This window comes from Furipterus horrens, unplaced genomic scaffold (assembly GCF_987537825.1).
Source record: "Furipterus horrens unplaced genomic scaffold, mFurHor1.1.pri manual_scaffold_2, whole genome shotgun sequence".
NCBI lineage: Eukaryota > Metazoa > Chordata > Mammalia > Chiroptera > Furipteridae > Furipterus > Furipterus horrens.
The window spans coordinates 43304656-43328956 of NW_028327172.1; the positions used below are offsets into that span (position 1 = coordinate 43304656).

The following is a 24301-nucleotide window of genomic DNA, read 5'->3' on the forward strand; positions in this document are numbered from 1 at the left end:
CTGAAATTTGTGTTCAGCAGATCTTCATTTGGGAAATGGGAGTTGAGAGAATCCTTGATTTAAGGCCGTAATTCTCAACAAGAAGAAATTTTTTTCCTAAAGGGATATTTGACTATGTCTGGGAATATTTTCAGTTGTCACAACTGGGAAAATGTTAAAGACGTCTAGTTTGTAGATACTAGAAATGCTCCTGAACACCTCACAATGGACACACAGGCTCCACAACAAAGAATTATTCAGTCCAAATAGTAAGAGTGCCAAGGTAGGGAAACTTTGTTTTAAACTGGTGGGGAAGGGACAGGAAAGAATGGGATTGGAAGAGGTGAAGAAACAAAACTAAACTAAAACTCAAAATCCTATATTTAAGTCTCAGGGTAATGTGTAGGCAAAGAACATGGACTCTATTATAACTATAACAGTAGAGAGCATGGACTGTGGATCCAAAGGTCCTTATCTTTGAATTCCAGTTCTGGCACTTAATGACTATGTAACCTAGAGAACATTGTTACTCAGACTTTCATCTTGTTTTCCTTATGTATGCAATGAATTCATAATACTTTATCTGTCTTCTTTGTCTTATAACCATTCAATGAGTTAATATATGTATATATTTAGAACATATTAAGTACTTAATAACAGACAACCAAAAATTGATTCCCTGATCCTTTGGTACAGATTTGTTATTAAATTAATCATTCCTAGTATTCTGCCAGTCTTTCAGTTCTTTGACCCTGTATTTTATGCCCTGAGCTGAAACTGATTTCAAAGACCCTGTCAAGTATTTTCAATGGGTACATCAAATTTCATAGACATTAAATAATTAAATCATAATGCTAATTTCTCTGAATCTAATCTTATGAGTATCAGATGGCTTTTTGTTGTGCAGAGGCAAATACATATTATTTTATTTTTAATTAAATTTATTTCTGTGAAATTGGTTAATATGATCATATAGGTGGCCAAGACATAGAAACAACCAAAGTATCCTTTATAGATGATTAGATAAAGATGTGATTCATATATATAACAGAATACTACTCAGCCATAAGCAAAAATGAAACACTGCCATTTGCAACAACATGGATGGATCTTCAGAATATCATGCTAAGCAAAACAAGTCAGACAGAAAAAGTCAAGGACCATATGATTTCACTCATGTAGGGTATAAAACTAAAAACAACAAGTGAACAAACAAAATAAAACAAATTAACCCTGTCCAGGTGGCTCAGCTGGTTAGAGTGCCATCTCATTCACCAAATGGTTGAGGGTTCAATTCCTTGTCAAGACACATACCTGGGTTGCAGGCTCAATCCCAGGTGGGCCATATGAGAGGCAACCAGTTTCTGTTTCCCTCTCACACTGATGTTTCTCTCTCTCCCTTCATGTCTCTCTAAAATCAGTAAACATATCCTTGAGTGAGAATTAAAAAAGAAGAGGAACAACAACAAACATACAAAAACTCATACATGCAGACAACAGTGTAGTGGTTACCAGAGGGAAGAAGGATGGGGAGACAGTAAAGGATAAAGGGTGTCAAATATCTGGTGTCAGATGGCTTTTTAACCATGATTTAGATTTCTATGTATATTTATCTTCAAATAGCAAACTCATTCCTTGGAGAGTGTGCATCTGGTTTTAAAAAGTCGCATTTCACATATTAATTTAATATGTTGACATTCTAAAGTATACATTGTATCAAATGAGTTTGTTTTGGGGGATTCAGCTCTCTTGGTATCTTATTAGTCAAGAAATAGTAATAAAAATAATCTTTTACTGAAAAGGTGAAATAATCCAAGCAAAATATGAGCAAGAAAACCAATTAATAATCTATCTAATATTATACCTTCATCACACCTCCATCTCTTTCATTAAGACAATTTAAATAATTATTGCTATATTTATTTTTCTTCTTGAATATTAATCATTACTTTTGTATTCTCAGTTTTCCAAGACAGCATCAGTCTTCCAAACTTCATTAAATCTCATTATTTTTCACAAATCTTAACCATAGAAACCCATAGTCACATTCATTTTTCTTCTAAGTAAAATTTGTAGACTTTGTTGTCTGAGCTGATGGGGGAGCAAATAAGGAAATACTCATTTCAAAGTGAGTTTTCTTTACCATAGAAAAATATTTAAATATATTCACCCAAACTTAAAATTACCTGTCACTTAATCACATTATGGGCAGAATTAAGATAATGTCAGTGTTTTTGGTGGGAAATCTGGAAAACTGTCATTTTCTTAACATTGTATCTTCACAGAAACACAAGTTCATCGTTAAGCTACATTCAGAGTTTACGCGGAGGGTGTGTGAAAGTTGACAATGGAGAGTGACATGATTTGGGATATTCAAGGCAATGAAAAATGTTTATTAGATCAGTGGAAATTATTTGAATTCTGTATCCTAATACTGACTATTTCTTAACTCACCCTATTAATTGTTGAGTGCATTTTCTTTTCTGAATAAATTTGTTTATTGAGACATAATATAGACACAAGTTTCAGTGTAGCAAAAAAAAAAATAGAAATCATAGCTCTTTTCCTGAAGGCACTTTATTTGGACAACTACAAGCCTTCACTAAAATATCCTTGTGCTAACATCTAAAGTAGGACACCTAAATATATGGAAAAAATAAACAAATAGAACAAAGAATAATTAGTATGTGAGACATATTCAAAGTTCTCACAGATGGTGGAGATGAAAAAGAAAAAATAACACAACAAATATTTAAGAGACAATGGCTCAGTAATTTTCATCTGAAATTAGTGTTGTGCAGATGATCAGGAATTTATGTCTTTCTTAAAAACTTTGTAGAGAGAAAACCCCAGAAACAGATAACATCTTTAATGAATCATTTAAAGCATTTAATGAAAGAATAACAGAAACCTTATATATGTATTTATATTAAGAAAGGAATCACTTCTTAATGATTTTTGTGAGACAAGGCATAACTTGTATCCCATAACCAGATAATATCACAGCAGCTTAGGCTGCAAGTTCTTAATTCTTTTTTAAAAACTTTAAATTTTATTTTTCAATTACATTTTATGTTCACTATTATTTTGCATTAGTTTCAGGTGTACAATATAGTGGTTAGAAAATCACATACGACACAGGCACTGCCCCCTACAGCCGGCCCAAGAAAACAAAACGCATCTGTCAAAATGAGGCAGACAACTATAGAAATCCCGGTGGCGCAGCTCACCAGGCAACAGATGAAGAACCTGACAGATGAACAAATAAGAAACCTATCAGAGGCTCAGTTCAGGACCATTGTTATCAGGTGGCTTACAGAATTAACAAAAGATCTGGAAAAAGATGAGAAAGAATTGAAAAACACTCATACTGAAAGGAACAAAACCTCATACGAGACAGATGGTGAGGAAATAAAATCCAGAGTTCAAATCAACAAACCAGAACATAGAGAAGGAACAAACAGTCAACCAGTGCAGAGAGAGGAAACGGGAAGCAAGGATGAGAGGATCAGAAACCTCTGGGACAGCTATAAGAGATCGAATATACGGATCATAGGATTGCCAGAGGGTGAAGAAGAAGAACTAGAAATTGAAAAATTAAGTGAAAATATAATAAAGCAGAACTTCCCAAACTTGGGGAAGGAAATAGACTTACAGGTCCAGGAAGCACAGAGAGTTCCAAAACACCTGGACCCAGGGAGAACCACTCCAAGACATGTTATAATCAAAATGTCAAAAGTTAAAGATAAAGAGAGAATCTTAAAAGCAGCAAGAGAGAAGAAAAGAATCATGTACAAAGGGGTCCCAATTAGACTATCAGCTGACTTCTCAAGGGAGACCCTGCGGGCAAGAAGGGACTGGCAAGAAATATTCAAAGCAATGAAAATCCAAAACCTACAACCATGAATACTTTATCCAGCGAAGCTGTCATTCAGAATAGAAGGGCAGAGAAAGTGTTTCCAGGACAAAATAAAACTGAAAGAGTTCATTAGATCCAAACCACTGTTATATGAGATGTTAAAAGGACTGGTTTAGAAAAAGGAGGATCAAAACTATGAACACTAAAATGAAAACTGCATCACAAGAAATGACAGAAGCTAGGGAATTGAAACAAAGGCAAACTAAACAGGCAATGAGAGTGGAAAAAGAACTATAGGTATGGGGAGCATATTGGGGGGAGGTCAGCAGGGAGGGGGAATGGGAAGAGGGAGCGAGATGATATAGGAATTAAGGAGCATGGTAGGAGGGAATGGAATAGACAGAGAGAGGTTGAGAAGAACTATATGCAAAACTAATGGACATGGTCTAAAAGGGGGGGACAACTGGAGGGAGGGGGCCACCAGTGGAGGAGAGGAGAGGTAAGGGAAATTGGGACAAATGTAACATTATAATCAATAAAGCACATAAAAAAAAAAAAAAAGAAAATCACATACTTTACAAAGTGCTCCCCACTATATTTCCAGTACCCACCTGGCACCATATGTAGTTATTACACCATTATTGACTATATTTCCTATGCTATACTTTACATCCCCATGACTATTTTGTAACTACCAATTTGTACTTCTTAATCTCTTCATGTTTTTCACAAGTTCTTTCTTGAAGTGTGATCTTTTCCATGCATGTCCATCGCAACCCACTTCAGAGTCCTTTCTCTTTTGAGGTAATGTGAGATAGTTTGGGCAAATCTATTTCTTCTGGACATTGAAGAATGTTACTAACACATGTTCTTTTACATTGTTTTCTTCATGCTACCTTCTTTTGGAATACCTTGCCCACTGGTGTGCTGATAAATACTTAACAATCAATTCTCAAGGAAAATTTGTTAAAGTCTTGGAATTCAGTGTTTACCATTTTCTGTGTTGTAAACACTACCATCATGACCAATTTCAAGCAACTGATGTGACATCACAGAACATGGAGTTGGAACAAGGTATAAACAATTGACTTTCATAAGCCAATATAAGTCAGCTTCAGTACGTGATTTCTTTCACACTTTGTCTAGCTGCTAACAATAAATTTGACCCACAAGGGTCAACTACTTTAATTCCTGATTTCTAAGCCTTCAATTAAAATTGACCACTCTTTAATAACAATATTGTACTATTTACCTATTTCAATGTTAACATCTATTAATTTTATATGTATGTATCTGCACTATTAAACATTAATTTTTAATATTAAGATCATGTATTTTATTTTGTATATATCCACAGTATTGAAAGCAGTAATTGTCACAATCAATATTTCATGTTTCTCAATATAGTTTTACAGGATAAGAAAATAGGCAATAGGATTTATACTTACAACTATTTTATGAGTAGTCATGATAGCTGAGTGAGACCAGCTCCATAGTAATATGTTAGTGTAGCAGCCATGACCCCATAAATATGAAATAATAAAATATCATGTCAGTCATCTTAATGAAGAAGAAGAAAGTAATGGGTTATCTACAATAAAGAAACTGAGAAAGACACAATACTAAAGATCCAAACATACATGCAGACCAAGAGGAGAAAACATTAATAACAGATGAGTGTAGTTATTGTGCCAAACTCCCAACCCACTCACAAATTAAGACATCAAATCTTGTGTTGTAGTACTGAGCAGGGAATCCACACATTTACCCAGATGTTTAGACCTGCACTGTCAAGCTTTCTTGAGCAGCTCCCATGTTTCTGCCTCAGTATTTGCTAGTAAGTTAAAAGAGCAGACAGATCTGCAGTGGGTAGTGGGAGACAGCACATCACTGCCCAGTGATGAGATGAAGACTTAGTCCATAGGCAACAGCCACAGTAGCAGTTCAAAATTCTGCCAGAAACTCAACTTCCAAACTTGTCCCAAGGAGTCAAATATTTTCATAAACAGTTATAACATTTTGGCAGGAGAAACAAAATATAAGCAACCATACTATAAAAAGAGAAAGAAAGATTGATTTCTGGGTTTTAGATCATAAAAAATGAGAAACTATATAAACATAGTTACATTTCATATTTAAGATTATTTCTATTATTATCATTTATAATAATTTACTAATATTAACAAATGTTATAGCTTTCAAAAACAATCTCTTTTATATACAGTGCCTATTATAAGTCTCATAATTATTTTGAGGATAAGAAAGGCCATGCTTATCACAATTTGGCTCTGAAAATCCTGCATCTCATAAGGATTGATAATTAACTGAGGTCACATATCTAGGAAGTGAAAGAATTAGAAATTAAAACAGATCATTAAGCCCCAAATATTTTACTTCTTGTCTACTCCAGTAGCCCAAACTTGCGGAGAATTCCTAGACGAATCTGTTCTGTCCTGATGCTGTAGACAATAGGGTTAAGCACTGGGGGAAGGAGCAGGTAGATGTTAGCCATGAGGATGTGGACTACAGGAGACAGATGCTTCCCAAAGCGATGGGCCATTGACACTCCAATAACTGGCACAAAGAAGATGAGCACCACACAGATGTGGGATACACATGTGTTGAATGCTTTTAGCCGCTGTTCACCAGATGCAATCCTCAGCACAGCATTCAGAATCAGAACATAAGAAAGGAGAATAAAGACTGAATCCACACCCAGTGTGGCAATAACTATGCACAGTCCATAAATGCTGTTGACCCTGGCATCTGAACAGGATAATTTCAGAACATCCTGGTGCAAACAGAAGGAATGGGAGAGGAGATTGTCATGACAGTAGTGATACTGGCTCAGCAGGAAAGGTGTGGGCAGTACAACACCCATGCTTCTTAGCAAGCAGGCCAAACCAATCTTGCATATTACACTGCTGTTGAGGATGGTGGTGTAGTGCAGTGGATGACAAATAGCAACAAAACGGTCGAAGGCCATGGCCAACAGCACTGAGGATTCCAGGAATGTGAATGTGTGGATGAAGAAGAGTTGAGCATAACAAGCACTTGCCCGGATCTCTCGAGTATTCAACCACAACACAGAAAGTATAGTGGGAAGTGCAGACAGGGACATACCTAGGTCATTTAGTGCCAAGATGGAGAGGAAATAATACATGGGTTGGTGGAGTGAGGACTCAATCCAAATGACAGAAAGAATGGTAATATTACCAATAAATGATCCCAAGAATACAATGCAGAGTAGAATTGAGAGCCAAGAATGGGCATATTCCAGTCCTGGAAAACCCTTCAGAATAAATATGGGCTCCATAGTATCATTGGTATTCCAGACTACCATGGTGACCCTGGCAAAAAGTGAGGGATAGTTTCTATTATTCTTTTTCATCCCTCAAAGTTATCCCTTGTGAGCATAAACAGTGCAACCAGAATACAATACATCTTTCCTCTAACCTCACAGAGGAAGAAAGGAGGTACCCTTATGGTTCTCATGTAAGAAACATTTTCCAGTAGCACCAAATTCTGGGGAAAAGTGTGTATGTACCACACAAACCTAGTAATCTCTGACGAGAACTTGGATAGATTTGCATTGATAATCTTCATTGATCAGCCTATTTTAAAATTATTTTTAAAGATTGCAACCAGTATGGAAAACAGTGTAAAATTTCCTCAAAAAATTAAAAATAGAACTGTCTTATGACCCAGTGATTCCACTGCTGGGAATATACCCTAAGAATCCTGAAACACCAATTCAAAAGAATTTATGTACCCACATGTTCATAGCAGTGCTATTTACCATAGCTAAGATTTAAAAACAGCCTAAGTCCCAGCAGTAGATGAGTGGATTAAAAAGCAGTGGTATATTTACACAATGGAATACTATGCAGCAGAAAAAAAAATAAGAAATTCTTACCTTTTGGGACAATATGGATGGAACTGGAGACTGTTACACTAAGTGAAATAAGCCAGTAGGTGAAAGACAAATACCATATGAACTCACTTATATGTAGGATCTAGTGAACAAAATAAATTAATGAGAAAAATAGAACCAGAGGCATGAAACTATGGAATAGACTGACAGCTGTAAGAGGGGAGGAGGGAAGTGGAGACTGACTGAAAGACGGTGAAGAGATTAGTCAAAAAACATATATGAATGACCCAGGAACATGGACAACTGTGTGGGGAATGACCATGAAAGGTGGGAGCAAGATGGGGTAAGGGGGGACAAAGGGAGAATAATTGGAACAATTGTAATAGTATAAACAATAAATAGGAAACAAAAATGTTAGTCATACTCATACATTAAACATAAAAAATATTACATTTTTTCTCTTAAATGTATAATTCTCAAGGGCCTGTTTTAAGAGATGGTGCATAAGCTTGGATTATAACATCTTCAAGGTAAAAAAATTTATTTTACTAAATCTAAGTATAAAGCAAAATCAAGAAAACAAATTTTAAATGATACAAATATTGTCATAAACCTATAATATTTTATAAGCTTTATACTTATCAAAAATTTTACATATAAAGAAAAAAGAAAGATTGGAGAAGAATATTATATTTCAGACACTTCAAAATTGTTTACCTCTAAGGAGAATGACACCTACTTTTCCTCTTACATAAATTGTACATTGTCCTTCTAAGGATTTTACTTTCTTTAGCCCTTGTATATTGACAGAGAAGTAGAAGATTTAAAAGAGCTGATAGAGAGAGATCCAAGATGAACAGAAATTCTGAAATTAGAAGAAAAGAACCCCAAAACAGTTACGATAAATATATTTAGACATTTAAAGAAAAATACAAACATAAACATTCATGTATGTGTAATAAAATAGTCAAGTAAGAAATAATATTTTAAAGTGGTATAAAAAAATTATTTCAGTTCATAATTCAAATCTAGGAAAATGTTCTTCATAATTAAAAAAGACATAGAGACATTGTAGATGATCAAAATTGCACTAGAAAAGAAGGTTAAATATTTTCAGACTGAAAGAAAATGATACAGATATAAATGCATACTTTTGTGAAGGAATATAGAGTACTACATGCAGTGAATATGAAGGAAAATATAACTTTTTGTAATTTAACACTTTATTTTCATGGCACTTTACCATGTAATGCAAGTTGTGGTATAGCTATAAAGTGAAACATTATCCAGTGATAAAAAGGAATAATGTATGAACCACACAGATAGCTCTCAGTAGAATCATGCTGAGGGAAAAAAGCCAGAACAAAATTTTTTTTAAAGCATGTACTTTTTGAATACATTTATGTAAAGTTTTAGAAAGATGCAAACTAACCTGTAGTAACAAAATCACGTCAGTGTTTGAGACAAGTTTTGTGGAGAAACGTAGCTGGGAAGGACTATAAGAACAACAAAAACTTTGGGGGGTAATGAATCTGTTCATTATCATGAGTGGTGATGATCTGATAGGTGTAGACATACGTCAGATTTATCAACTTGTGTACTCTAAATTTGTTCAATTTATTATATGTCAATTATATCTCAATAAAGCTGTTAAAATGTTAGTAAATTAGACATGTATGAGATAATATAAGATCATGAGGAGGGTTACCTAAGCTGAAAGGGAGTGTGGAAGGAGGGTAACAAAAGGCATCCTCAGTGCCTTGATAATAGATCTGTATGTGCGGGGTGGGGATAGTACAGTACAGGGGTATCAAAGGAGGAAGAGCATTGGGCATTGCAGAGTTACAGGATGAATGAAAACACAAAGTGTTTAGGTTGCACTTCAACTGTGTTTGTGTTTCTGGAATGCAGGGTGTGTACAAAGATTAAGTTAGATCATATGTTGAAGGAGGTCATGAAAAGGACATGACCACTGTTTTACTCACATGCTGAACTTGGACAATCCGTGGCTCCTTACCCCCTATCTTCTCCTTGGAGTGTACGCTCTGCCCACCGTTCCAACAATGGGATCCAGATTTCAAGGACACAATCTTGAGAGAGCAATGTGTTCGTGAGACCATCTGGATGGTGTATGTGACTGAACACTGTTATGGCTTTTATATAAAATTTTAAGATTCTGGTAGACAGGTGCTGAGTTTACTCATCTTATAGCCAGCCAAGACATTTCTCATATGTTAAGTTTCTCTGCTTTTTAAACTTGTCGTCTGGGTGGTCTGCCTCTTTCTTTGGTTTCTCATTGCCCTCCATTATCATAATGGGGGCAATTTGTGAACCAACATCAAGAAGGGCTTTATTGGCCATGCTTAAATATTTCATCTTTCCAGTCTCCACTTAAAACTCATTGCTTCAAAGAAGTATCTCTTGAAATCTTATTGATTAAATTAACTCACCATCCTTTGTGTCCTTCCTCTAAGCTGTGCTATCAGAGATTTAAGCACCTGTGACTTACTGGAGAATTATATGTTCAAAGCCTATTTCCCCTAATTATTTAAACTAGTCACACTACAGAAACAACATTGCATTTTGTTTTCTGTATACTTTAAATAGGAGGTGGCCCAGAAGATATAAATAAATATAACTTAAACAAATGAATATATAGGAGATAAATCAAATATTGGTAATATATTTTCTTTGGAGAGGATTGAGTTCTATATGGCATATATCATTCAAGAACTACAGTATCTCAACCTATTTTTTGAGGGCTCAGAGTATCTCATTTATCTGTTAGGAAGCGAGGAGCAGGGCTTTAACTTCATTCAAAGAGCTAGATATAGTTAATATGCTAATCAAAAGAAAAACATATTTTGATTCCACATATTTGCCAAACATTCAGGAAGTACAATCAGATAAGTCCCTTTGAGCTTAATTTTGTGGTAGTCTAGGTTGTTAGAAGAGAACTCAAAGGTCATTAAATCTTATTCTTCTAATCTGTTTACTTTTACATGTAAATGATACTCTCTTCAAAGACTGTTAGTTTCCCTCATAAGAGTCTGAGGTTTTTCAGGTCAACACTGATGTTTGCAGAATAAGAAACATGGTTTTTCCATTTGGAAAGAGACTATTTTGATAGCAGGGGAAGGACCAGAATGTATTTGGTCAGTGTTTTTGAATAACTAATTGATCAGATGAAAAATACTATTTACTTCTTCTCTAGAATGTCTTCAGTAAGACAGCTGATTATCACAACCAATATTTTGTCACTGGGACTCAGAAATTTTTGGAGTGCGGCACTGGGTTGAGCACTGGAGGTACAAGAAAGTGCAGATAGGAGAGAAGCATATACTGTATACACATACACACATGCATTAAATATAATAAAACAAGGAACAGTAAATAAATAAGCTCAGATTTGTGTGGTTACTTTTGGAGACTGAGGTTGAAGTCTATGATTCAGTGAGATACAAAGAAATCTTTGCTTTTATTATATATAACTTGTTGTACTTAAACTTTCACTAAATCATGACAAAATATTATAATTAAATAGAACTAAGTGAAAACATAGATGCATGTTTCTTTATTATTTTCTTCACCTTTTAAATGCTTGAAACATTTTCTAATAATAATATACCAACAGAAGAGAATGGATGGAGAACAAAGTTGAACATCTGAGATGACCTTAAAATAAATTTATTCAAAGATAAAAATAGTCCTATCTACTTTGAATAAAGGATGTTACAATTCCTTTTTTGATTGGAAGGGAGAATTTCATGGGATATCTAGAAATAGATTCTTTTATGCATGTAAAAGTGAAGAAAGTGTGTGATGTGAAGTGTAAATGACTGGGAGAAAGTCATAAATATGTGAAATTGCAGCTTTGAACTGTGGGAAAATGCCACCAAAAGTAGAAAATGTAAAGTTATTTAAGTTGATTTCAAGAAAGAATACTGATGGGGCTTTTTTTGGAGGGTTATGGTCCATAGTGAATATAAAAGACAATGATATAACAATGTTGTCATAGACCTAAACAAGGTGAAAGTTTTAAAGACCAGGATTAGAGATCTCAAGGCCTAAATTCAGAGGCTGTGAAGTCAGGGTGTGAGCATGCTTCAAAGACAGACTATTATGCTAGAGATTTAGAGTCTGGCAATAGAAATGTTGGTGCAAATTTAGGTAGAGATTGTTGACATAGTAATTTTCATAGCTTTATATTTATTTTTAATACTAGATATTATTTGTTTGTTTTTTTCTATTGTCCTTACTTGGACAACAATATCATCAAGAAAACAAACCACTGTGAAGGCAAAAACTTACTTTAATTCAGTTATGTTCAGCTCCTCAAAAAGTAAAAAATAAAGTAGGTATTCACTCAATAACTATCACTCTATCAAGGATAATACATATACAGATGATAAAAAAATAGTACTTTACTCATTCTTTGCAAGATGAACTATAAGACTACAAACTTCTCTGACTAAATAACATGAACCATTGTACTAAGAAATAATGAAGAGACTTCATTATTTCAATTTTTTAATTTACTGAATAATTTTTTATATTCAATGTTTTCATTCAGATCATAGAATAGAAATAGTTATTCAACCTTATATCCAATTTTATTCAGAAGATTCAGTGGTCAAACAGAGTCTCTGAGGGCATTTGGAATATTGATTAGCAAGCTCTTCATTACATGAAACATTTTTTCTCTGTTAAGATAGTGCTCATTCATGTTATAAATGGGACTTGGGATGTTCCTGATCCTCTTTTGATGAAGAGTTTCAGAATTTTATCTCATATCTGTGTGGTTTTTACCACATACACAATGGGATTCATGACAGGAGGAATGAGAAAATGCATGTTGGCCATGGTCACATAAATATGTGAGGGAACTTTTGGAACAAAGTGGTGGAGTATAGACAGGCAGATCATAGGTGTGAAGAAGAGAATCACAGAACAGATGTGGGAAATACAGCTGTTGAGAACCTTGAGTCTGCTACCATGGGATGCAATGCTTAGTACAGTTTTCAGTATCAGAATATATGAAAAAAAGATAAGGAGAAAATCAAACCCCATAGTGGATAGCAGCACAAATAATCCAAAAATGCTATTGATCCTGGTGTTGGAGCAAGAGAGCTTTAAGATATCAGGATGCAGGCAGCAGGAATGGGAAAGTACATTGGAGTGACAGAAGCACAGCCTCCTCAAGAGGATAGGCAAGGGTACCTGTATAGTTAAGGTTTACCCTACAATGGCCAGACCTATCTTGGCAATTACACTACTGGTAAGGATGAAGGAATAGTGCAATGGATGTGATATGGCCACAAAACAGTCAAAGGCCATTGCCAGTATGAGAGCTGACTCAAAATCCTGGAAGGTGTGGATAAAAATCATTTACCTGAAACAAGTTGAGAAGGTGATCTCCCAAGCATCCAGCCAGAAGATCCTCAGCATCGTGGGGAAGGTGAAGAGGGATAGACCTAGGTCAGAGGCAGCTAGCATGGCCAAGAAGAGCTACATGGGCACATGCAGAGTCTGTTCTTGCCAGACAACTGCAATGATGGTTATGTTGCCCACCAAAATGATGAAGAACATGACAGAGAAGGGTATGGAGATCCAGATGTGCACAGCCTCCAGACCAGGTATGCCTGTCACCAGGAAGGTGGAGAATGTGGAGTTTGTACTATTGACATATTGCATGATGCCAGGGTAGCATGCCTTTCCTAAAATAAATTCATTGTTCAAAAACAAATATTAAAACATGACAATTTTTTTACACTTTGAGTGCATATACCTTGGAATAAATAACTGCTAACCTTACGAAAATTTTAATTTGATACTGATCCTATTTGTGTAATACTCATATATAAAATATAAGTCTAGACTTCTGGCCAAGATGGCGGCCTAGACAGACATGCTGCATCTCCCTCCACAACTAAGAAGCAATACAACTACCTCAAAACTAGAGACAACCAAAAGTTCCAGAACATTGAGCTGCATGGAAGTCCAACAAACAAAGATATAAAGAAGAAATACTCATCCAGACAGGTAGGAGGGGCAGAGCTGAGGAAGAGAGAATGTGGTGTGGTGGCGGCAGGTGCAGCGGCAGGGGAAGGCTGGCAGAAGGCACAATCACAGATTTTAAAAAGTCAGGAGGGACACCTGGGGAGCACTCCCAGCACCAGACCAGACCACACAGCTCAGGGTCCCAGTGCCAGGGACAATAAAGCCTCATTGCTTCTGATTGTGCAAACCAGTGGGGATTGGAGCAGAGGCAGAAACTGCTGGTCTCTCAGCAGAGTCTGCTTGTGTAAAGGGCCCCCACGATCCTAGAACATCCACAGAACCACCTACTCTGTGAACAATGGCCACGGCAAAAACAAGAGGGATGCCAGTCCCATAAAAAGAGGGAGAAGTGCCTGGAAAAGGGGCAAGTGCTGAGCAAGTGACATTGTTCCCTCTCAGACTCCTCCTCCACATACAGCGCCACAACATGGTGAAAAAGGTCACCCTGTTCTGATGAGAAAACCTAAGACTCCACCCCTTACAATGTAACAGGAGCGACAGCTCTACCTAAGACAGAGAGACAAACAAATGCAGAAGCCTGTCAAGATGAGGAGACAGAGAAGTATAGCCCCAAAGGGGGAATTGCTCAAGGTTCAGTGAGAGAACTAAGTGACGAGGAGATAGCCAATCTAACAAACGAGAAGATAGCCAACCTAACAGATGCAGAGTTCAAAATATTGGTGATAAATATGCTCACAGGATTGACAGATATGCTTAAGTACGGAAAACACATAAGGGAAGAAGTGAAGGCTATGCTTAATGAAATGAAGGAAAATGCACACAAAGCCAATGGTGAAGGGAAGGAAACTGGTGTTCAGATCAATGATTTGGAACATAAGGAGGAAAACAACAGTCAACCAGTACAGAATAAGGAAACAAGAATTTTAAAAAATGAGGAGAAGCTTAGGAACCTCTGGGAACAACTTTAAACATGCCAACATCCAAACTATAGGGGTGCCAGAAGGAGAAGAGGAAGAGCAAGAAATTGAAAGCTCATGTGAGAAAATAATGAAGGAAAACTCCCCATATTTGGCAAAGGAAATAGACATACAGGTCCAGGAAGCACAGAGAGTCCCATACAGGCTAGACCCCAAAAGGACTACACCAAGACACATAATCAAAATGCCAAAAGTTAAAGCTAAAGAGAGTATTTTAAGTGTAGTAAAAGAAAAGTAGAGAGTTACCTACAAAAGGGTGCCTATAAGACTATCAGCTGATTTCTCAAAAGAAACTTTGCAGGCTAGAAGGGATTGGCAAGAAGTATTCAATGTGATGAAAAGCAAGGACCTACAACCAAGATTACTCTATCCAGCAAAGCTACCATTTAGAATAGAAGGGCAGATAAAGTGCTTCCCAGACAAGGTAAAGCTAAAGGAGTTCATTATCACCAAGCTATTACTATATAAAATGTCAAAGTGACTTACTTAAGAAAAAGAAAATCAAAATTATGAACATTAAAATGACAACAAACTCACAACTATCAACAACTGAATCTAAAAAATAAGAACAAAATCCAACTGAGCAAACCAGAATAGAAACAGAATCGTAGGTATGGGAATCATTTGAAGGGTTGTCAGCTGGGAGGGAGATGGGGGAGAAATGGGGAAATGGTGCAGGGATTAAGAAGCATAATTGGTTGGTACAAAATAGACAGGGGGAAGTTAAGAATAATATAAGAAAGGGTGAAGCCAAAGAACTTATATGTGCGACACATGGACATGAACTAAGGGGGGTGGGATTGCTGGAGGGAAGGGGAGTACTGAGCAGAGAGAAGCAAAGGGGAAAAAAATTGAAACTACTGTAACAACATAATCAATAAAATATACTTTAAAATAAAAAATAAATAAATAAAATATATGTCTAAAATGGAAAATACTTTGATCAAATTCTCCAGATATGTTAGCTAATTGAAAGGACAAGTCTTCTGTCTACCTCTCTGTGTTTACCTCTTTTCTATTCCTAATATGTTATATCATGTAGTATTTGTCCTTCTGCATCTGGTTTATTTTACCTAGCCTAATGATCTCCAGGTTCATCCACATTGTTAAAACTGGCAGGATTTAGTTATTTTTAAATGAATAATATTTCATAATATGCTTATGACATATTTTCTTCATCCATTCATCTATCAATGTGCATTTACCTTGCAATTAGCCTGTCATACAATTGATGCAACAGTATTTTAAATTAAAAACTAAAATTCTCAATAACATAATGTAGATTCACACCTTGCCTTATCATTGCTGTAACACACTCTTCTATGAAATTTCTCTGTCTTGTTCAACAATAATACATGTCAGACTAGTGATAAACAGAATGCTTTGATCTGTTTTTTATGGGAAAAAAATGAATATAGAAATTGAAAATAATAATTTAGGAAACTTTATATACATTTGACATAATTCTGTTTCTTTTCTTTAATAATAAAATTCAGACTTTGTATTTTGAATGCCTTTTTATTATTTTCTACCATTTTATTTCTACTTATGTTTTACAATGAAACTAAACAGGCATTACATACACACTCTTCACATCCATGCAAAGTCATCCCCACTAACAATAACCTCTTACATAAATGAATCACCATGATTTCTCACCATCTCCTTCACTAATGTCGTTATTGGTTTTGGGTTTTTCTTTTCTTTTTTTTCTTTTTTGTGGGCCTTATGAAATATGCACTTCAAAATCTTCATCGCCTTCATGGAACATACAGACTAACTGCAATAGCTTGAGTATTTTCTAGGTGCTTTAGTTAAAGTTTTACTTGAGTCCAATTCTTGAGAAAGGCAGAGTACTAAAAAATATTTTTAATATATATATATATAAATGACCTTTCCTAAAAGTCTCACCTTTCTTGTCTTCCTATGAAAGATGAGAAACATAGGACCCTGCCCACTGCTTTTGGCTTTCATTTGGAATACAATTTAATTTGTCAAGATCTCAAACTGGATTACTTTGGGTGAGACTTTCAGAAGTGATCAAAATGATTAGTATCCTACATGCTATCTAATACTAAAAAAATAAAATTAAAATTAGACCCAGAAACTTCATAACAATATTTTTAAATTTAGAATTATGCTGGGGCAGGGAAGATAGAAAAATGTATAGAAGATTTATCTCATTATATAAGAGCACATTCTGCCTATTCTAATCTGCTGCCAGATTTCTTTGCAACGCCTTTTCTCATCCATGGGTTCTTTGGCATTTTCAGAATATCTCGCATGAGCTAAATCTCATGTTCAATGTTCTCATGGGCGTGGATAGTTCTCTACTTACTCAATTCAAGACTACATTAAGCCCACTTATTTTATGAGGCCACTGCCGTTGTCCAAATATCTCAGGATAAATAAAAATAAAAAATTAAGGCTACTTTCACAGAAAGAAACATTTTCCAGACCTAGTTATTTCTTGTATTACAGGCTGTGGTTTCTCTACTCATTAATTTATCCCAAGTCTCTGGAATTTGTTCTATTTCAAACTCAGCTTACATAGACCTTGTTTTCACTCTCACCTGGCATCTCAAGGCAGCACTGTTACTCAAGTCCCGAAACAGGAGCTTTCTCATCCATGTTCAAGATCAAAAATGTCTGTGACTTGATTTGAGTTGTTTTATTATTCATGCAGCTTTCCCCTGAAAATAGGAGTCTCCTGGGACTCCATCTCTGCTTGACCTGAGAGTTCTCATTAATTATTTTTACTTCCTAGGAATACTCCAAAAATGGACCAAGTTCTGGGGATTTTTTGCATCAGATGAATTCAAAATAAAACCAATCAGCACAGTTTTAACAATTTGTTGGCATGAATTCAGTTCTGTTCAAAATCAATTTAAAATTTTTTTACATACATGCTGGTATCATTCATATTTTTGTAATATAATTTGTGTAGCCTAAAAATTTATTTCATCAAAGGCTCCTCATTAAATTTTAATATTATTTCAATGTATGTATGTTTTAGACATGAAACACTATTCACTGTATGTAGAAATTACCTTAATATTCAGAAATGATAAACTGTATTTGCTTTTCTGCCATCACCCTTCATCCTCCAAACACATAACTACCTACCTTACACAAACACATAAGTATATGGCAGTGACCCATTTCTCCTTCCTCCAGGCCCTTACAAGCACCATTCTGTTCTGTTTTGAATTTGACTATTTTATATAGCTCGTATAAGTGGAGTTATTGAGTATTTTTTCTTCTATGATTTGACTATTTCATTTAATACAGTGTTCTCCAGGTTCATCCATATTGCTGCAAATGGAAATATTTGCTTCTTTTTAAAAGCTGAATACTATTTCATTGTTTGTACATACAACATATTCTTTATCTATCTGCCAATGGACATTTAGGTCATTCCAATGTCTTGGCTAGTGTAAATAATGCTTCAATAAACATGAGGGCAGGAAGGGATTAGTCAAAGAACTTATATAAAAGACTCATGGACATGGACAACGGGGAGGGATATGATTGCGGGAGAGGGGGTGGGTTGGGTGGGGGAGAGAAATTAGGGGAAAAGGGGACAACTGTAATTGAAAAACCAAAATAAAAAATAAAAATAAATAAAAAAAAATGTCAAAAAAAAAAAATCTCTTCAATTCAAAACATGAGAGGGTGACTATATCTTGAATATAGATATATAATCTCCATAAGTGGTAATTGCTGGATCATATAGTAATTTTAGTTTTTTGTTTGTTTTTTTTAAACCTCCATGGTTTTTCCCATAGTAATTGCACCATTTACATTCCCTCCAACAGTGCACAATGCTTCAAATTTCTCCACATGCTTCCCAACACTTGCTATCTTTCATAATAGCCATCTTAACAGGTATGAAGTGACATCTCAATATGGTGTTAATTTGCATTTCCCCAATGACTAGTGAGCACCTTCACATATACCTATTGGCCACTGGATCCTACAAAAAAGAATATTATGAAAAAGTCTATGACAACAAATTAGACAACCTAGAAATGATATAGAAATTTCTATAAACATAAGACCTACAAAAGACTCCATTAAAAAAAGGAAGCCTGAACAGACTTACAACAAATAAGACTGGAGAATTAATAATGGTAATTTTAAAAACGCCCAACAAAGATAATACCAGGAGCAGATGGCATTACAAGTGAGTCCTAGCAACCATTTAAAGAATTTATGCCATTGCTTCTTAAAATCTCCCCTGAAAACAGAAGAGCCTTATAATTCCAAATTTATGCTATTTGGCCAGTATCAGTGCTATACCAAAGCTAGACAAAACACTGCAATAAAAGAAACAACAGGCCAATGCCCCTGATGAATATGAGGTCAAAATTCTCAAAAAAATAAATTAAATAAAAGCAAATTGAATACAATAACACATTAAAAAAAATCATACTCCATAAGCAAGATTCTTTCCTGGGATTCAAGGATGGTTCAACATATTCAAATCAGTAAATGTAATACACCACGTTAACAAAATGAAGAATAAAAATCACATGATCATCTCAAACAGATGTATAAAAATCATTAAAAAATTTTAATATCTTCTTATGATAAAAACTCTCAAAAATTAGCTATAGAAGAAACTTATTTCAACCAACAAAAGTAATTTATGAAAAGCCCACAGCTGACATCATTATCAATGGTGAAAAGCCAAAAGCATTCCCTTTAAAATCCAGAATAAGATAAAAACGCCTACTCTCACCTCTTCTTTTTAACATAGTACTAGAAGACTTAGCCAAAACAACGAGGCAAAAATGAATAAAGAGCATCAAAATCAGAAAGGAAGAAGTAAAAGTATTTTTGTTTGCAGATGATATAATTTTATATGTAGAAAACTCTGGAGACTTCACATACACACACAAAAATATTACAACTTAAAAGTAAATTCAGTAAAGTAAAAGGATACAAAATTGGCATATGAAAATAAGTTTAATTTGTATATATTAACAGACATATCCAAAATATATATTAAAAAATGAAAAAATTTCATTTAAAATGGTGTCATGAAGAATAAAATATTCAGAAATAAACTTATCTAAGGTGGTGAACAACTCATACACAGAAAAGTACAAAACACTGATTTAAAAAAGATGTAAATAAGTCAATGGACATCACCTGTTCATGGATTGGAAATATTAATATTACAAAAATGTTTATGTTTCCTAAGATGTATTTGGAACCACCAAAAGACCTGAAATAGCCAGAGTAATTGTGAACAAGAAGAATGAAGCTGGAGGTATCACACATCCTGATTTTAAAACATTATTACGTTACGATAATTGAAACAGTATGGTTCTAGCATAAAGACAGATATATACACCAATGGAATAATAAAGAGATCCCAGAAATAAGCTCACACATATACAATCAATAGCTCTTCCACAAGGGCGCCAAGACTACACAATGGGGAAAAGAGAAATAGTCTGTTCAACACATGATATTAGGAAAATTTGATAGACACATAAAAAAGGAAACTGACTCTACATCACAATATATACAAGTCAAAATAGATAAAATAGATGTAACATGAAACAATAAAACTCTTAGAGAAAGTAGGGATAAAGTTTCTAGATATTGGACAGGGCAACGGCTTCTTAGATATGGCACCAACAGCACAGGCAAGAAAAGTAAAAATAAACAAGTGGAATTACATCAAACTAAAAACTTCTGCATAGCAAAAAGAACAATGACAAATTTAAAGACAACCTATGGTAGGGAAAAAATGTCTGCAGATTATGTACCTGATAAGGGGTTAGTTAATATCTAGAAGATATAAAAAAGGCATTCAACTGACAAATAACAAATAACCCAATTTAAAAACAAGCAAAGTAACTGACTGGACATTCCCCAAAGAAGACAACCAACTGGCCAACATGTATATAAAAGCTTTTCAACATCACTAATCATCAGGGAAATGAAAATCAAAGCGACAGTGAGCTACTAACTCACACTTATTAGAATGGCTGTTACCAACAATAGCAACAACAACAAAATGTTGGGAATATAAATTGGTACAGCCACCATGGAAAACAATATGGATGTTCTTGAAAAAAAAATAAAACTATAATTATCATTTGACCCAACAATCCCACTTTTGGGTATGTATCAAAAGAATTTAAATTTGTATCCTGAAAAGATATCTGCACTCCCATATTCAAGAAAGCATTATTAACAAAAGTCAAGATACAGAAAAACACCCTGGCTGGTGTGGCTCAGTGGATTGAATGCTGACCTGTGAACCAAAAGTTCACCAGTTCAATTTCCAGTCAGAGCACATGCCTGGGTTGCAGGCCAGGTCCCTGTTTGGGTGCATGCGAGAGGCAACGAGCTCTTTCTCCTACACATTGATGTTTCTCTCCCTTTCTCTCTCTCTTCCCCTCTCTCTGAAAATAAATTTTAAAAATCTTAAAGAAAAAAAGATATGGAAAACAATCTAAATGTCTACTGATGGATGAATGGGTAAAAAATATGGTATATACATATAATGGGATATTATTCAGCCTTGAAAGAAATCCTAGCATTTATGACAACATGAATAGACCTGGAAGACAATATGCCAAATAAAATAGGCCGTACACAGAAAGACAGATACCTTCACCCATGTCAGGTTCAGATAATATCCCAGCATGTTAGGCTCTGATTAATAGTTTCTCTTGCAGGCAGGACTTGGTAAGAAGAAGAGAGTGCTCTGGCATATTTATATTTCAGAATGATTCATTTTCTCATCCTTTTGCTATAAGCACAAGGGAATTTTTTTCTCTTACACTTACTATGGAAATTTGTATAAACTTCTGGAGATAAATCTACCAAATGGTTAGAGCTCCCCTATAACCAGGTCACCTGGTGTTTATAACTCTCAGCTTGTCCAAACAGAGCCTCTATAAATTTGTCAATTACATCTCAGGTTTTCCTAACCCAGCACTGGTTCCTGTTAGTGAGTCTCTGCTCCAATAAGCTGTGACTCCCTGTATTGACTCTTCTGTCTCTCCTATCTTGGGGACCAGGGTTTTTTCCTGTATCTTCACCTCTTTTAGTGATCTTAGGAGAGTTTTTTTTTAATTGGTTCATTTTTGTACTTGTTAAGAATGAGGCACTGACTTCCAAGCTCCTTACCTCTGGAACCACAAACCAGAAATCCTTATCCTTCTTACTATGTTTATATCATTATTTTGGGGTTTTTACTGATGATGCTAAATAGTTAAACATATATTTTTTAGTTGCATTTCTCATTCAAAGAAATATAAGCATTATATTTCTTTTCTTATTATTATTTATTTATTTGTTTGTTTATTTTATTTTATTTTTAGAGAGAGGGGAAAGGAGAAAGAGAGGGAGAGAAACATCACTGTGTGGTTGCCTCTCACTTGTGCCGCCACCTGGGGACCTGACGTGCAACCCAGTAATGTGCCCTGACTGGGAATCGAACCAGCGACACTTGGCTCGCAGGTCGATGCTCAATCCATTGAGCCACAGCAGCCCGGGCTTAAGCATTATATTTCTAATCTTCACTTAGTAAAATGAGAATTTTGTGTCCACAAAATTTCCTTCAACAGATTATATATTTTTTAATCCCAGATTGTTTATATTGTCTTACCACAGATAAACTTCTCATATTTTTCTTTAAAAGTTGAAAATATGCAAGTAATATTCATAATTTTATGGCTGTAACTATGTATAGTACCTAATTATTGCATACTCATTTAACTTGCACAGCTTTTTAAATTTTCTTCAGTTTTCAATTAGTTTTATTTTCCCTTGAATTATCTAGCCTTTGTCACCTTCTTACCTTGTCTTAAATATGCAAGTATAGGCAAATTCTTAGACTTCCACCTTTTTCTCTAGATATTGCCCTAGCAGAGCCCCCTCTAGTCTTTTTCCAAACTAGACTCGATACTCTCTAGCTTCCTGCAAAAGTAATATCCTGGGAATTACTTTAATTATCTTAGTACTTTACACAGCTTATAAGGGCTCATATATTCTCTTTCTGTTAATTCACTTGGTTCTGGAAATCTTCCTCAAGTAAGTTCTTAGGTTAAATTAATTTTAACCAGGATCTTAGGAGACATTAACTCCTTTGCCTTCCAAAATCCTGCCTATTGCAATTTCTTCTCCAAATCTTATTTAATTTGCTCTGCAGTCAAGATTATATAATTTTTAAATGTTCATTCATTTTTCTCTAATGACATTTAGAATTACCTCTTCATCAAAAATGTTTTAAATTTTTATAAGAATATGTTTACTATAGATGTTTAAAATCCATAATCCTGAGAATCCTTATAAAATTTCCCATTACACTGACAACATGATCTGTATTGAGGGTTTTTTTTTTTAATGTTTTTCTTTCCTTTTATGTTACATTCTTATATTTTATTCTTTGCTGGAGAAAATGTTCTTAAATATTGACTTTACACATTGAAGCAAAGACTTTTATAGGTACTGTGACCCCAAAAGAAAGAATACACAGGTCACAGGGAATGCTGTGTCTTTAAGTTCTCACAGCTGTGGACTCTGCAGAATTAGAGGTACTGGTTCCCAAAGGAAATGTGATCTTTCAAGGGGCAAAGCAAGATTTCCACAGAATTATAAACTTTAGCTACCATCTGGAAACTTTGGGTTCCTTGCATTTAAGAAATAGGAGGCAAGAAGAGAACTTATCATCTTGTCAGTGATAATTCAACCTGAAACTCAGGAAAAGGTAATGCTGCAGTTACATAAGCAAGATAACCTGGTAAGTGAACTCTACCTGGAACCATTTTAATGGATAATACTTAGTTCATAGCTCTTCTCTTGGTTGGTCAAAGTTTTATCAAGGTAATATTTCAATTCTCCTTCTCTTTCTGCCAAATCCTTTAGTATCATCACTAAACACCACCAGTTACCCGCTCAGGGAATCTGTGTTTTCCATCCCACATGCTGAGCATTGTTGTTTAGATGTCTCAGTTCCAGAGGTAAAAAGAATATACCCAAGGACATAGAATCCTATTAAGATTTCCGTTAAAGATGCCTCCTTGTCACTTCCAAGATTTGGCATGCCGGAAAATGAATGATTTGAGTTTATTAATTACAATGAATTAGAACAACTGTTACTCAGTATGTCCAAGTATGATGTTTAATTTTATGTGTAAACTTGACTGGACCATGAAGTGGCCAGATATTTCATCAAATATTATCCTAAGTGTTGCTGAAGGGGCGTTTCTGCTTGAGATCAGTAAATTGAGTAAAGCACATTGCCTTCCCGGATACGGATGACCCTCATCCAATCAGCTGAAGGCCTGAGTAGTTCAAAAGAACTGATGTTCCAGAGAATAAGAGGGATACATTCTTGCCTGACTGTCTTGAGCTAGGATGTAGGTCTTTTCCTTCTTTCAGACTAAAGTGGACCACTGGCTCTTTTTGGTTCTCAGGCTTGCTCACTTTGAGATTAGAATGCACACCACTGGCACTCCTGGTTCTCAGGCCTTTGGTCTTGAACCGGAACTACACCCATAAGCTCCATAAGCAGTTTTCCAACTGCAGATCTCAGTATTTCTCAGCTTGCAAATAACATAA

The 24301-nt window shown here is 35.1% G+C and overlaps 1 protein-coding gene and 1 pseudogene across 1 annotated transcript; both read right to left on the bottom strand.

Annotated features, from left to right (window-relative positions):
* Positions 1-6239: 6239 nt before the first annotated feature.
* LOC150018359 (olfactory receptor 51L1-like) lies at positions 6240-7193 on the bottom strand. Its single transcript, XM_090267297.1, has one exon. It carries the CDS (start codon positions 7179-7181, stop codon positions 6240-6242), a length of 942 nt encoding a protein of 313 aa, XP_090123423.1. The 5' UTR covers positions 7182-7193.
* A 5241-nt stretch (positions 7194-12434) lies between these two features.
* LOC150018360 (olfactory receptor 51G2-like) lies at positions 12435-13406 on the bottom strand (annotated as a pseudogene).
* Positions 13407-24301: the final 10895 nt, after the last annotated feature.

What these genes read in the sequence shown, in the direction of transcription:
- LOC150018359 (XM_090267297.1), bottom strand. Translation starts at nt 7,181, where the DNA reads ATGGTAGTCTGGAATACCAATGATACTATGGAGCCCATATTTATTCTG.